At 37.3% G+C, this 16,767-nt stretch overlaps 1 protein-coding gene across 3 annotated transcripts in view; it reads left to right on the forward strand.

Annotated features, from left to right (window-relative positions):
• Nucleotides 1-16,767, forward strand: part of MICU1 (mitochondrial calcium uptake 1) — a 239,911-nt gene that overhangs the window by 129,646 nt on the left and 93,498 nt on the right. For all 3 annotated transcript variants that reach the window (XR_012133183.1, XR_012133182.1, XM_036998795.2), the window contains exon 7: nt 14,746-14,828. Coding sequence is in view for 1 of the 3 variants with exons in the window: in XM_036998795.2 (XP_036854690.1) it covers nt 14,746-14,828 (83 nt within the window). In the remaining 2 variants the exon portion in view is untranslated. The remainder of the gene's footprint in view (nt 1-14,745; nt 14,829-16,767) is intronic.

Genomic DNA, 16,767 nt, shown 5'->3' on the forward strand with positions numbered 1-16,767 from the left:
AAAAACTGCCTCATAGCAGCTCCAGAGATATTTGCAGGAAAATACTTGTTACTTCAAAAAGATGTCTAATTGATAAAAGATTAGACATGTGAATGTAGTATCACTGAATAATATCTTGAAGTAAGAAGGAACTATGTCATATGACTTTGTCTCCCCAAAGCCTAACATTGTGGCCTACTAAAAATAGCCATTCTGAAAATACATTTTTATTTATTTTATTGATGTATAGTTGACATACAAAATTATATTGGTTTCAAGCATACAACATAGTGATCCATGAAAACACTTTAATGAAAGGATATTTGGGACGTGGCTTCTCTGATTCCCTTTTAGGTAGAAAGGAAACCTAGCACCCATCCATATCCATACCTTTGATTACAGTATCAAATGGACCTCAGCTTACCTTTCTGCCATAGTCTTTCTTTCATTTCCCTAGAATAGATTATAGGAACTTCCTCAGGTTCCAGCCTCTCGTAACTCTTCTAACTTCTGTCCTAGCCTCTTAAAGGCTGGACATAAGGCCTACACTTGCGGAGCTCCTGGACAAACCCATAACCTGTGACTTGCTGGTCTATAGTTAGTCACAGGGTAGCCAGTTAGAGCAGTCCTGTTTCTGTTCTGTTGATGGCTGGCATGGCTCTGTAGGAATTCAGCCTTCAGTAATTGATGATGTTTAAAGATCTTTGCTTATGGTCTGTGAGCCCCAGTTTTTCACATTGTTTGCCTCTTAGAAGCTGTACTAGAATCAAGTGTATCTGTCCATCTAAATAGCTGACCATTCCCTAAAACCATGACTTAGTAGTGTTTGGTTATGCTTAGGCTTCACCTGTTACTTATCTGTTACAGTTGTTCCTGGAACAGCTTTAGAAAATGCATTTTTTGTTGTGCTGGAGAATTTGAGGGTACAAAAAGGAAATAAATCAATCGAAATGCTTTGCTAATCACTACCCCTTCTTGGGAAGATTTTCAGCATAGGATCTGGCACATAATAAGTACTCCATGTATATTTGTTGGCTAAATAAGTATCTACAGATTTTTCTGAATACTTTCTTCTAGTATACATACAAAAATTTCATATTATTCCAAGTACCTTTAGCATCCTACCTAGTATTTAAAACAGTTCTAAAATAATAGCTATTTTCTATCTATACACAATTAAATCTACAAAATTAATTAGAATAACTGGACTTTTCTATTTGGACACTAAACTGAAAAAAACCAAATAGCTTTTGGGTGAATGCAAAACCAAGTCACCTGTAAAGAAGGTCCTTCAAATTAGCATAAATTTTCAGATATTTTATCTCTTTATTAAAGCAGCTTATTCTGAGCATCTGTACAATATATTGTAGTTAGGCATAAGCTGTTGCTTTGGCTATTATTGAGCACATGGAGTGGAGTGAAACCACATAGAATGAAATGAAAGTCAAGCAGATGATTATTTTTTTAGATCTATTTAGATAATGGTGGGGATCTATCACACAGGCATTTGTAAATTGGGCATAAAAATAGTACCATGCAGACAGGCACAGTCGCAGGGGGGCCATCAGGTGAGAATTTGGGGATCAACAGAGGTGAGGCTCAGAACCTCACCCCCCCTGCTTTGAGAGAAATCTTCTGCATCCGTGGATGTCTTGCTGCCCTTGTCTAGCCTGGATTAATACTTAGTCCATAGGCACACACCTGATCATCTGATCATCTACATTTGCCTTCTTACAGCACTAAACTATGTTTTCTACCTTTATCTTGCATCTACCTACCACTTCAGCATTTTATTAAAAATAAAAATAATAATAATAATAGGAGAAATGTGGGATCAACATATAAATCAAGTACAAAAATCAAATGAATATTCATATTTGACCTGATGGTTTATAGGTCATATTGCATGATCAAAACCGAAAGTTTCTGTGATGAATGCCCTTGTACTGTTCACCATGTAAGAATTTATTCACTCTGTAAGAATTCGTTCACCATGTAAGAACTTGTTCGTTATGCTTCAGAAGATTGGAGACTGACGAGAATTAGGCTTGAGATGGATTAATGATTGTACATTGAGCATTGACCCCCCTATACTGAATTTTATTGTTGTTAACAACCATTTGATCAATAAATATGAGAGATGCCCTCTCAAAAAAAAAAAAAAAAAAAATAGTACCATGCATTTGAAGAAAATATATTTGTAAATTAGGCTGTGACTTTAATTGCAAGGGTAAACAACTGGCATGCCTTCAGACTCTCTCTCCCGGGACTCTTGGGGAATCCAAGCTTTTTGACATCTGTGGCATTGAATACTCTTCCTGTAGCAAAACTGTCAAGTAACAGTGTAAGGAAGAGTAATTTAAATGAAAGACTGTTTCTGGCAGCTCTCTGAAGGTCATCCAGTAACTGAGGCTGAGATACAGCTCAAAGATAGCTTATATACTATGAACTAGGAACATTAACTATCTCTTTTCATCAGGTGTGAAATTAATCATAGTTTTCTTTTTCTTTTGAGAATCATGGCTGAAATATATTTTCTAGAAAAAATGTAATATTTAGAAAGAAAGGGGTACACTGCAGTTTTGCTAAAAGAATTCAGAAAAATTTTATAATCTTAGAAAGTTTTTAAACTCAGCTTTTTGACATGTAGTGTTCGATATAACTTAGGAAACCTCGCCAGTTGACATTAAGTAACAAATCACACTGAGAAAGAAAGAGTTCTCTTTGTAGCATTGCAGAGCTTATATGTAATCATGGTAAGCTCATAATAAGTGTGTCATGTAGTTTCTTTCATTGTCTTGGGACTTTCAAACAAAAGCAAGACTAGTAATTTTAAGTTTATTAAAAAAATACACATTGAATTTCTAAATGTTTTCTCCGTATCAGAATTTGTTAGAGCAGAAACATAGGTCTTCTAAGCAGATCCTTCCAATAAGTACTGCTATGCACAGCCATTTAACTCCCCCACCCCCACCCACACACTATTCATGGGGTCCTGGCTACCCTGTGACTAATTATAGACCAGCAAGTCACAGGTGGTGGGTTTGTCCAGGAGCTCCGCAAAGTGTAGGCCTTATGGCTGTACCTTGCATCCTGGGCTTGGGTTCAGTCCTTAAAGCTACATGAGGTGAATGAAGTCTTTTCTGAACTGAGAGATGTAAAGGACTCCAAGAAACTGGGGTAAAGATTAGGGTTGATTACCTCTTTTGAAGGGGCAATTAGTTGCTGTTCCTCTCATTTCACTACCAAACCCATAGTGCTTCAGAATTAATTATTGGAATGAAACTTAAATTTAATTGACTATGTAGTATTGATGAGAGCATAATTATTGGCATACTTTTTTGATTCTTGACAGTGTTAATCAAACACTCATAAGTGCTTACCCTTTGGCCTAGCAATTCCATTTCTATAATTTTAAACTAATAAAATGATCACATGTATAATTATGATGTTAGTCAAAATAAATCAGAACTCAAATATCAAATAGATGGCTGAACAAATTAGAATAAATCTATGCAATGAAATTCAATACAGCACTCAATGTATGTAATGCAGAGATTTATTAGCACATTCACAATGTATTGGTGAGTCAAAATGTACATATCATGCAATTTCATTTTGGGAAAAGGAAAAATACATGTGTTTTGTGTATGTGTATTCAAAAATAGTCTGAATATTTGTATTTTTGATCTGTGGCAAATGCTGTCAGTTCTACCTAGAAATAATCCAGAATTCCACCATTTTTCAGTATACTCTCATACCTCACTTGGACTATTTCAATACCTTCCTAATTGGTCACCTTTCTTTCATACTTGCTTCTCTAGAATTCATTCTCAGTACAGCATCCAGAATGATCTTACTAAATTTTAATAAGATCATGTCATTCCTCTGTTCAAAATCCCTCAGAGGATTCTAATCTCTTTCAGATTTTAATCTCTCACTGTAAACGCTAAAGTCTTTACAGTGGCCTGCTAGGCACTATGTGCTCTCCTCTCCACCATACCTTTTAAGGAAAACACGGTTATCAGAGGACACTAGAATTCTCTGTGCTTATTCTTTTTCTTTTTTCTTTTAGCCACAGTGAAAAAAGGATACTCTAATTATTGCTAACCCACAATAAAAGGATGTTGGAATGCTGGGCATAGGTTCTTCTCGAATGGTTTTGAAACTTTTTCCTTTTTTTTTTAACACCTAGTAAAATTAATATTTTTAGTGTTTGCAAAGCCTTCCCTTCCATGTCTAGGTTATCTGGTACTATTGAATTCCAAAGGTCTATGTTACTTGCACCTTAGTGTACAGAAATAAAAAAGAAAAGATGTTAGATTCTTGCAGTGAAAAGACTTAAGGGCTTAGAATACAGTTAGACGTATTTATGTACCAAAAATACCTCTATAAGCCAGAATTTTGGATGTCTAATCTGTTATCTAGAGCCAAATTAAATATATTAACTCTATGAAGTCCCTAGACAATTACATAATTAACTTCAGTCTCCTGTGCCGTTCATCTGACAACAGATGGATGAATATTTGAAGCTGGGTGAATATGAATCCATGAGAGAGTTTAACAGGTGCCTCACATTAAGGAAAGCAGTGATGCTCCACTCCTAGGAATTTACCCTAAGAATGCATAATCCCAGTTTCAAAAAGACATACGCACCCCTATGTTTATCGCAGCACTATTTACAAGAGCCAAGAAATGGAAGCAACCTAAGTGTCCATCAGTAGATGAATGGATAAAGAAAATGTGGTACATATACACAATGGAATATTATTCAGCCATAAGAAGAAAACAAATCCTACCATTTGCAACAGCATAGATGGAGCTAGAGGGTATTATGCTCAGTGAAATAGGCCAGGTGGAGAAAGACAAGTATCAAATGGTTTCATTCATCTGTGGAGCATAAGAACAAAGAAAAAACTGAAGGAACAAAACAGCAGCAGAATCACAGAACCCAAGAATGGACTAACGGTTACCAAAGGGAAAGGGTCTGGGGAGGGTGGATGGAAAGGGAGGGAGAAGGGAGATAGGGGCATTATGATTAGCACACGTAATGTGGGTGGGCACGGGAAAGGCAGTATAGCACAGAGAAGACAGGTAGTGAGTTTACAGCATCTTACTATGCTGATGGACAGTCACTGTAATGTGGTATGTGGTGGGAACTTGATAATGGGGGGAGTCTAGTAACCACAGTGTTGCTCATGTGATTGTATATTAATGATATCAGAATTAAAAATAAATAAATAAAAAGAAAAGCAGTGATGCCAAATTCAGACTTATAAAACAGGTAAATTAAAGAGTAAGGAATCACTGCAGTGTTTCTTCAGTTTCCTTTCAAGTGTAAGCTATATGTAAAGTAATACTTAACTGTGTTTGATTCTAATGCAAACTTACCTACAGACTTAGTAACAAATCATATGTCAGGACTTATTGTGAAATAGTACATAATTCAACTTATTTCAAAATCCAGAGGTAAGAACATTCAAAGCAGAGCATTATTTTATCCTAACACCATTGTTCTCACAGAAGGGGTCATCTGTCTTCTTGTTTTATGCTAAATTTGTCAGGGAATCCTTCCCTGGCCTTTTATAGGACTAACCTCATTCATAATTCTGTTTTGTGCTTTGCTCCCTGGACTTCTCAGTAGTGGAACATTAGTTATACGCACAGGGCTCCCTTCTTTCCTGGGTTCTTCCCAAAGATGGAAGGAAACCCTTTGATCTGTATCAAGATAAATTGAGGGGTTAAGACTAGTCTTCAGTGAAATGTCAAAGTAGACTAAATTCTCTGCTTTCTGGGAAATTCTTCATTAAAAAAATTACTTGTCCCCCATTGTTGTACAAAGGGAACACAGACACACATACTACTGGTACTATTTAGCCTAAATGTAGTCTAAAATAGTGGAGAAACCCACAGGCAGAAAAGCAGCGAAATTACAGTCCCCCTCCTCACTCCATACAACAGTAGAGTGTGTCTCATCAGGTCAGAACAGCTGGACTACATCATGGAAAGGGCTCTAGGGAAAGATGCTTCCCCCATAACTCCCCCTGTCATTACAGGGATGGGAGGCAGGAAACATGCGGGAGGCTGTGTAACAACAGTGGGAACATCCTGGTTAACTAAGTGATCTTGTTAAGAGGGAACTTCCACTCCACAGGTAGTATTAGCCTCATCCATTGAGCTAATTCAGATCTACAAAGCCATCTGTTTTAAGATTCCAAAGGGACATCCATATATCTCTCCTCATCCTTCATTCCAAAAAGCAAAATTACCTTCCTCATAGTACAACAAATGTAGGTTAAAAAATTAAATGCTCAAATGTAATGAATTCACACTAAATTATAAATGACCTATTCATTCCCATGATAGTTCTACAGATATTCTCAAGAAGATATTTGTAAATGCATAAGATTCCCCAAATGGTGAGTTTTCATCCATTGGACATGGTCATGGTGTAATAAAATCCTTGAAAACATAGGAATACGACCTGATGTTGAAATACCAGAAGCTTCTTAAAGATGAATGGAAATCCAGAAGTGGATTCATCAGCATGAGTGTCCCCCTTGGTGATGTTACCAAGATGAGGAAGTAGGAAACTCTGACCTCCATCCTGCAAAGATCAAATTAGACAGCTGTCCATGAACAAAAGCAACTCTGGGAGAACTCTGGGGTCCAGTTAACAAACTTCAGCAACATAGTGGCAAAATAATGTGAGAGTAACAACACAAATAAGCTGGAAAAACAACTCCATTTGCCTGGGTGCTCCCCCACCCCCATTGCTTAACACCAAGAAGGAACACCACATCTAGAAAGGGTTCCCCTTACTGGAACAGAGTTGGGTGACTGACCAGCTTTCCCAGCCTTTTAGGATGCTGCACAAAGGACTCGCTTCAGTCTGACCCTACCACGGGCAAGCAAAGCTGAGATGTATAGAGACAGCCAGGAATAAGGAAGAAAAGCAGAATACTGATACCAGCTGCACAGTGGGAACAACAGAGATTCTCAGTGACGTACTCTGTGCAGGACCCCAGCAGCTTTGCCACTGAAGAAACCAGCGGCCAGCACAGCCACTACAGACTCCCTGCAGACACTTCTGGTTTTCATCCCACAGGTGTTTCCAATTGCTAACGCCGGCCATCGGTCCCTCTATGCCTCATTCCCCACTGGAGCCTGAGTCTTGCACCAACAGCCAGCCCAGGCCTCTGAGGCTGCATGAATGCAAGACTTCAGCCTAGACCCATGCAGCTGACCTCCACCACTGTGCATGCACTCTGGGCTAACCCCTCCACGCTGTGCTCTTGCATACCACCAGCTTATTGCCCATCACTAGCCTCCACTGCTGTGTTTGTACCCATGGCAGGTTTCTGCAGCCACAGAAATACATGCTGATAGTCAAGGCCCCCACAGTTGCTTGTGGTCCCATATTCAGCACTTCCTCTTGTTGCTGGCTTGCACTGCTGGGGTCACACGCATCTACCCTTCCCAGCTGTCCACCTGCTTGCCCACAGCCTGAACACTGTCATCACCAACCTCCACTACTATGCACACACCTTTGGGGAGACTGTGTAGCCACAGAATGGCATGGTGACAACTAGGGCCCCTGCAGCTGCTTGTGGGCCTAGATCTGGCCCTCTTTCCTCTCTCTGGCCTGAATAACTGGACTCATCTGCAGCTAATCCCCACCTGTATACTTGCATGCCATGGCTGATTCAGGACACTGGCTTCTACTGCTGTACCCGGAGGGCAAGATACAGCAGCCACAGTAGTGCATGCTGGCACCGTGGCTTTCAGTGCACCCATAGTTGATCCTTGCTGTTGCTGCTTGCCCTGGCCCCCACCACTGCATGTATGTTTGCAGCCAGCCCCCACCACTACACAGGCACCTGAAGCTGGCCTCTACAGCCAACTGTATGTATGCTACCAGCTCTGGCTACCACCACTACCTGCCCTCGTCTCTACTGACTGGAGTCATGTTTCCCTGATTCTTCATGGTCCCAGTTTCTTTGCATAGGTGTCTGTGCATTTGAAGAAGTTTTCTTTTCTAGACTTTACGGACTGACTTCAATAAACAAAGATGTTCACCTGAGGGTGGGGGCACACTGGAGTGTGCTGTGACCCTGGGTCTAGTGGTACAGGGTGTCAAGTGCAGAGGTGTGTGGCAGCCCTGAGTCTGGGGAGAGGATTAACTAATTCATATAAAGTTCTTGATATATAATAAACAGTTAATAAATGCCAGAGGCTCTGATATTATTGTATTAATAACCATTATTTAAGCGTAACTCTATTCTACTGACTTTATTGCTCACTTCTCAATTGACCTCATCTTCGCTGTCTTTATTTCTTTATTCTGACTGACTTTTGTTGTTGGCTGAAAAATTTCATCAACCGGGGTTGGCAAACTTCTTTTTGGGCAAGACAAATATTTTGGGTTTGCCGGACATAAAGTCTCTGTCACGACCACTCAACTCTGCCCTTCCAGCTCAAAAGCAGCCATGGGCAATACACAAATGAATGGCTAGCCAGCAGGTCTACCATTTGTTGTGGAAACTTATTAGGAAGGGATGTGGATTATACAATTTCAAAATCTTTGCATGTCTGAGAATATCTTCTGTTACTAATACAGGTGAATGATAACTTCACTTGATTATAGTTGTTTTCTTAGATTATAGTTGTTTTCCCTCAAGATAATATAGAACTTACTCTGTAGTATTCAAGTATTATGGAGAATTATGATACACCCTAATCCTTTCCTCTTTATGATAATTCTTTTCCTCCTAGATGGCTGAGGATCTCTTTTTTCTTCATCGTTGGCATGTGTTCTTTCACCAGATTTTTTTTCCCCCAGGAGATTTTGTTAAAAGAGTGAGGCTAAGAAGTAAAAAATGTATTTACATATCATGAACTTCTGCTATTTCAGATTGCCTTATTGTCTTTTTTCCCCAGTAAGGAAATTTTCTAGATATTGTATTCCAAAAGTTAGTAATGAACATTTTGTATCATTTTATTATTTCAAATTACATATCTTGTGGGAAACTAGATAGTTTAAGTGGTAGAATGTTCACTATTTTATTTTATGTAGTTTGGTCCCCCTGTAGTAGTCTAATGGGAGTACACAACTACACAACCACAGGAAACTATCTCATTTACCCTTGTTTGAGCATATTAAATCACTAAATGGAAAGAAACTAAAATTTGTAGTATAGTCAAGAATTATTACAGCTGATAATTTAAGTTGTAATTCTAGCAAAACCTATAGAAAAAAATTCTAACTTTATCTCACAACACAGTATCTTCTTGTAACTAATTATAGTCCCTCTGATTTTTAAAATTTACCATTCCATATCTTGCATTTAAAGAATAATTATTTGCCTGCTTTAAGTGCAGAATGCCATAGTTATTGTCATCATCTCCATCAACTTCAGGTGGCAAGATTAATAGTTGGATACCTTGGTCAATAATTTTTATAAAGCAAAGATAAGGGCAAGCCTGACTATGGGACTTCTGAGTTAAAGCAGAAAGTATAATAGTTAAATTTTGAGCCACTGATATTATTCACATTATGTCTTGCCTCACATAAATATGCCTTTATAAACAGTTAACTGTGTATAAAAACTGAATGTAAAATGTATATCTTTATAAAAAATATTTCTTGATTTTGAGCTTATCTATTATCATTCTTCAAGTGTCATGTTTTTCAAATATTTGCAGCCCTTTCATTAGCTATGGTGTTTGTGGCACTTACATGAAACTATATTAGAAAATGATGAAAAAGCCAGCAGATGATCAAAGAGTACCTGTAAAATAGTTTTTAACAGAAATGAAATCAGACTTACAAGGTGACTAGGTTGATGAAAAGAAAACTGAGCTGCTGTTGTTCAAGTGTGTTTAACATAGTTCTTAGAATATTTTCATTTTGTGTAGCATTCTTCTGAAGCTATATCATCCAAGGAAATACTGTAGTACGGCAACCCCATTGTACCATGAGGATTTTTTCCCTCTGCTCTGTTTAAGGGGCAGAAAGATTTCTTCCAGACAGCACCTAGCCATCATACCTTAAAGAATTCAGGAGAATTGAGGGAGAGGTCTCATATTCTAAAGTCTGCTTTATAATCTTGTAGGTTTTTCTCCCCCTTTCCCCAAGATTAATGTTATATAGAAAGCAAAACACTAAGCCCTCATGTAAGAATAATGCTAGTATACTAGTCTTCAGAGTAACAGGCCTGTTATTTCTAGGAAGGATAAGTCATTCCAGAATTAACTGTTTTTAGGTTACAGCATTTATGGGAGACATTGGCCATCTAAAGTACTGCAGAGCAGGGCTCTTAGAATATTGAAGTTCTGGAAGCAAATTCTGAGAAACCTTAGTAAGTTTGTAATGTAGTCAGAGGGCCATTATATAGGTGAAGAAACAAATATATTTTTCTTTCTCTAGAAAATTAAACTAGGTCACTTGTAGGAACTGCACAATTAGATTTGGGCTTTGCATAGGAAAAAAGCTCAATTAATATAGCCAACAATGGTTAGACCTCAGAAGGTTGGCCTTCTTCCCAGAAACCATCAGAGGCTATGTGGCCATCCTTACAGATCCATCAGGCCGGTTCACCCTTGACTAGAGATTTCTCATATTCTAAAGTCTGCTTTTTTCTAACTCAAGAGTTCTCTGATAATACATATTAATTACTTCATTTGTCCTAGAGAATCATTTTAAAACAGGAATCATGCAAGTAGGAATTCTGTGGTATGAGAATCAAATCAGCCAAAAATAAGCTAGTTTAGATTCTAACTTATTCACTTTTTTGTTCATTCCGTCAGTACTACCAAAAAGGAATTTAAGGCACAGTGACTCATTATGTTGTTGGAAGAGCCAGAATTAGAAACCTCATCTTGTGTATTTTTCTATTAAAGAACAATAAGTGAAATTGTCAGGAAAATCTTGAGATAGTGAGTGTTGTTGCAGTCTGGTTATTTAACTTACTACACATAGAAGGATTTTTTTTCTTACTACTAAAGCAAAGTAGAAAAATCTGTGCTCCCAACAGTTTAGAGTTGTTATTGTTATCATTATTGTTAATGATAGATAATGTAAAAATAGATTTTGAACTAGAAACCTAATATAGCTCCATTTCCTAATAGTAAAGATTGTCATGGGATTCTGAGTGAAAGATGTATAGTAATGAACTTTATATAGAATCTTTCTGTTTTAATCAGTTCTGACATATGTTACAGTCATTTTGGAAATGGAAAGAAATCTTTACAATTCACTCTATAAGTAGCCTGGGATTCAAAAGAATTCCCCTTTCAGTACCTTCCTGTGGAAATAGATTGTGAGTTGGCATAAAGCCAGGACACCTTAAAGCTTTCCAGAACAGCTAGATTTTAAAACTCTGAAGCCTACGTTAAAGGAGAGATGGGGAAGCACAAGAGAATTGCCTGACAGTGTGTTCCTGTGTAGCCTGTCTCACTTAAAGCAAGCTAGTTATTTATTTGTCTCAAATGCTTTGACACCATTAGCCTGTAAAGACTGAATGACTAGGCTGAAAGACCCACTCCTGGAAGGACCTTCCCTGACAGACTGCTAAGGCCTCAATGAGAGCATGTAAGGCTGCTGTCCTCACCTGCCTTGTCAGTGACACACACAAAGGTGCTCAGCCTCTGGAGTGTCAGCACGTACACTTTAATAAACACTCTGAGTAGCCTCACAGAAAGCAAATACTCGGCTTGAAAGTAAGCCAGTATAAAAAGATATAAAAACCTCAGGGAACACTGGGTGTGCTATGTTTGGTAAAATGAATTTAACCTTAGTTGTAGGAGGACACTAACTACGATTTGCTAAAATAACTCATTCAGTCATTTAAATGGTGACCAGGCACATGCCTTCATAGAACTTACAGAACAGTAAGAATAAAAGATTATGTAAAGCTAGAATTTTCAGCACTCTGTAATCAGTAGAGGTAGGAAATGGGAATGCTGTTTAATTCATGTGTGGCAACACATTGACTGGTTCTTGCCAAATTTTTCCCTATTTCTATTCATCTTGACTGTCTTCTATTTTTCCTGATGTTATGATGCAATCTCCTCTGCCACTGCTTCCTTTCCACCTTAAAATACTGGCTTCCAACTACATTTTATCCTTTTCTTACCCTTCTCCTGAACCCTTGGTTCTCCCAGAGCAACTTGATTTCAGGCTCTGTGCAGCTAGCCCCATTGATGCTAATGATCCCAGCTTTAACATCTGTCTCCTAAGCTTTAGACCTATATTTCCAACTATCTCGTGAACATTTCCATTCGAGCATGATGTGGACCCCTTAAATTCAGCAGACCCTATCTGAGCTCACTTTACTTCTCAAACCTTTTACATGTATTTTATGTTTTGGTCAGTGACATGCAAGCTACCCAATAGCCTAAGTCAGTCATGCTGTCAGCCTTTTCTACTCTCAACTAATCACAGCTAATTAATCATTAATGTATAGAATTTCTGCCTCCTTAAATTATTTAAATTTTTTTTCTCTTCCCCATTATCACTGCCATCAATCACCTCAGTTCACATTTGCAACATTTAGAGAGGCTTGTATGATCTTCTCTGAAACTGGTTATCGTTTTCCAACTCCTCCTTCACACTCTAACAAGAGAAGTCCCTTATAAATGCCTGTTTGATTGTGTTACTCACCTTCTTAAAACTTTCAGTGACTTGGTAATATGGCTGAATGTAGTAACCACAATGTTGCTCATGTGAAACCTTCATAAAGTTGTATCAGTAATACCTTAATTTAAAAAAAACTTTCAGTGGCTTCGTATTATCTGCAGTTGTTATAATCTCAGGTACCTATGAGGACTAAGCAAATAACATATATGAGTGAAGTGGGCCAAGTGTGAGACAGTAGCAGAGTGCATTCCTGTCTAACTAAATTAATATTCAGAATTTTTAAAAACATGTGACAAACCTATCTGAGAGTCTAATGTAGCTTAGGGGTCTCCAGTCAGTGCAGCCAAGTCTACTGAGCATATGGCATATGCAGTAAGCATATGGCATATGCAATGCTTCTTAGGCATTGGTATGTCCTTGAGATGAACAACTTGGAACTCTCAGCTTTGCAGAGAGTGATGTAACCATTGAGTCATCTTTTTTGTTTTGTTTCTAGATTAAAACAGAATAAAAAGTATGTGTTTATTATCTTAAGTACCACTGTCATCATATTGGAGGCCGTGGAACACAGTGAAAATTCTATGGGCTTTGGAGTCAGCATTGACCTAAGTTCACTTACAGTTCTGTCACATACGAGCTGTGCCATTTTGAGCAAGTCATTAGGTGGCTTTGAGCTCCAGGTTCCTACTCTGTTTATAAAATAAAGAAGTAAAAATTTTCAGGATTGAGAGTACAAAATCAGATAATCAACAGCTTTAAATTATCCAGCTCAATGGTTGGCGCATAGTAACTTGAGTAAAAGACAGCATCGAAACAAGTAGGAAACACTTTTAAAGTAGCAACAAATATACAAAAATCTAATTCCCCCATCCCATCTGCATCCCTCCCAGCAATTGCACTTGTGCCCTACAGAACAAGCCTGTTGGAAGCCACTGTCAAGTAGGGCAAGCAACTAAAAAACCCGGTCTTACCAGCCTAGCTGGCTAGCTAGCTGAAAATGGAATTTAAGCTAGAAGGTGTTGCTGTTGACAAATTGATGAGCAAGATGGAAATATGGACTCTACAACTATGCATAATGTACTAAGCCTTTTTTTACATTTTTTTCCACATATAATCTTTAAATTTTTTTTGTAAAAATTATACTAACTGAAAATTTAATTCAATAATATTAAGATATATAAGATATATTTTTAGTTTATTCTCTACAGCTCTATAAAGCTATCTCTATCTTCAAAGCGCCAAAGGAAGAAAGTGAACAACTTTGTTTTCTTTTCTAGATCATTTATCATGATGAGGAGGGCTCTTACATTTATATTTTATTCTAATGCACAAGTATATTATGACTGATACAGAAATACTAAAGAAGTGTTAAGGAGCTTTCTCTCTTTCTTAAGGGAAAGAAAATACAATCTTCTCAGACTGTATTTTTAATTTTGTTCTTTAAACTTCGGCTTAATTTTAACAATTAAGTATTCTTTGCTCAGTAATTTGTGTATCCAGCTGACATGGTTGACATAGGGGGCTGAGTAACTAACGGCATGTTTTCTGCCTTACCACAGAGCCATAGTGATGATGAGTAACTAGTATAGATAATAACCTGCTAGCTGAATGACATCCACTGAACTGATTGCACTTACATTGGAGAGACTAGAAAGAACAAAGTGGAAAGTTAGCTTCTTTTAAAAAGGCAAGATAAAGACTTGGAGTTTCAAGTTCTTACTTTGCAGCACTATGTCTCACCCTGAACAGACTTTTATGCCCAGGCAAACGATACCATATTTAAGTAACAGAGCAACATCATTAATATTATACAGCTAAGAGGATGGTTTCTAAGAAAGCAAACTTGAAGTGTTTAAGAGAGTGTTGAAACACAAAGATAGACAAGTGTTATCTTTACTAACTATAGTAAAATTTCCTTTTGGTCTGAAAGAGTATTGCAAAAAGGTTGATCTAGATAAATATGGTGGCATGCTGTGACTTGTTACTACATTTTAGTGTTTCACCATGTTTTTCTCAAAAGAATGATATTTTATTTTTGGCCAGTTCCTTCTAACTATTCTTCTTTTTCCTTCCTGTCTCCCTTCCTCTTTCCTTCCTATCCCTTTTTCCTTCCTTTCAACTTGTAGCTCCTCAGAGAAATTTTGAAATTGCTTTCAAGATGTTTGACTTGAATGGAGATGGAGAAGTAGACATGGAGGAGTTTGAACAGGCAAGTTATCCTGAAAAGTTCCTTTAAATACATGAATATTTAACACATTTTCACATGCCTTGGAGTTACTTTTGGCCAGTATACTCAGATGCTATCTAATTTTTCAAATACCTAATTTATCATTTTTCAAAATTATCCTCACTTCTAATAGGTAAGCTTTTTTTGTTTCTTTTCAGTCCAAATGTTAAGGAATTATTTGAACCTATGATTAAGGTCAAGGTTGCTCTGATTCCCCAAGATGAATTAGGCTGTAATACTGAGTGGCTAAGTTATGGCTGTTCAACCATGAATTCAGTCAACATTTATTAAACAGCTCCTTTGTGCCAGGTAGTTCCAGAATATAAGGAAGAGTGACATATGATCTGAAAAGATTTCAATAAGAGAAGAAAAATGGCACCTGCCTTCTTTTGTAACAGGCTCCAGCCATAAATGTATATCATTTTTTTTTCTGAATCCTGGGAGATTACATTTCCTTAAAATTTTTGTCATTGGAGGCCCATAGTACCTCTCCAGATACAATTATTTTGATCATCAAAAGTGGTTTTAAAACAGAAAACAAATATGTTCATGGGAGAAAGCATTTTGTAAACAAAATGAGGAAAGGGCCAAAAAGGAAGTAGAAGAAATTATCAGGTACAGTATATTTTTAAATAAGAAATGAACAGAGACAAATATTTTTAAAAACATAGACATTTATTCAAATTGACATCCTATGTCCATCTAATACCTTCACTTTTCCATATTCCTGCACATTACTGATATTATAAGGTGACCTCATATGATCATAAATAGAGCATATTTTAGAATTTTTTATTTTATTTTATATAGAACCATTTTCTTTATTATTGAGATATAATTGACATGTAACATTGTATTAGTTTTAGGTGTACAACATAATGATTTGATCTGTGTATGCATTCTGAAGTGATTACCACAATAAGGTTAATTCACATCCATCACCACATGTAGTTAAAATACTTTTTCTTGATGTAGGAACTTCTAAGATCTACTTCCTTAGCAACTTACAAATATAAAATACAGTCCTGTTAACTATATCACTGTGCTGTACATTACATTCCCAGGATTTATTTATCTTATAACTGGAAGTTTATACCTTTAGACCCCTTTCACCCATTCTGTAAGCCCCTAAACTCCCCACTCTGGCAACCAACAATCTGATCTCATTTTCTATGGGTTTGACTTTTTTCCACATGTAAGTGAGATCATACAGTATTTGTCTTTCTGTACCTGACTTATTATGATGCCCTCAAAGTCCATCCATGTTATCACAAATGGCAGGATTTCCCTCCTTTTTATGGCTGAATAATATTCCATTGTATATATTTAACACATTTTTCTTTATCCATTCACCCATCAATGGATACTTAGGTTGTTCCATGTCTTGGCTATTGTAAATAATGCTTCAGTGAACATAGAGGTGGGGGTTCAAATATCTCAGTCTTGAAGGAATGGCCTTGTGTAGGTGATAATCCTTCTTATTTAACTTTGCCCAGAAATCGGTTGTCTCTTGGACCTCTTGTTTTTTCTCTTTTTATTATTGAAGTATCATTGGTATACAGTCTGATAGTGGTTTCAAGTATAGAATACAGTGGTTCAAGTTACCCATATTATTAAATCCTCACCCCCACTAGAGCAGCTACTATCTATCTACATAGGAAGATGTTATAGAATCATTGACTATATTCTCCATGCTGTACTACAATCGCCATGACCAACTTATATTGTGATTGAAAATTTTTGTGCCCCTTTATCCTCCTCATCCTTCCCACTAATCTACCCCAACCCCTCCCCCATGATAACCACCAGTCACTCACTACTCAGTATCTATGAGTCTACTGCTGCTTTGTTCATTGTGTTTTGCTTTGTATTTATATTCCACAAATAAGTGAAATCATATGGTATTTGTCTTTCTCCACCT

This window comes from Manis javanica, chromosome 7, assembly GCF_040802235.1.
Source record: "Manis javanica isolate MJ-LG chromosome 7, MJ_LKY, whole genome shotgun sequence".
In the NCBI taxonomy this organism is placed as follows: Eukaryota; Metazoa; Chordata; class Mammalia; order Pholidota; family Manidae; genus Manis; species Manis javanica.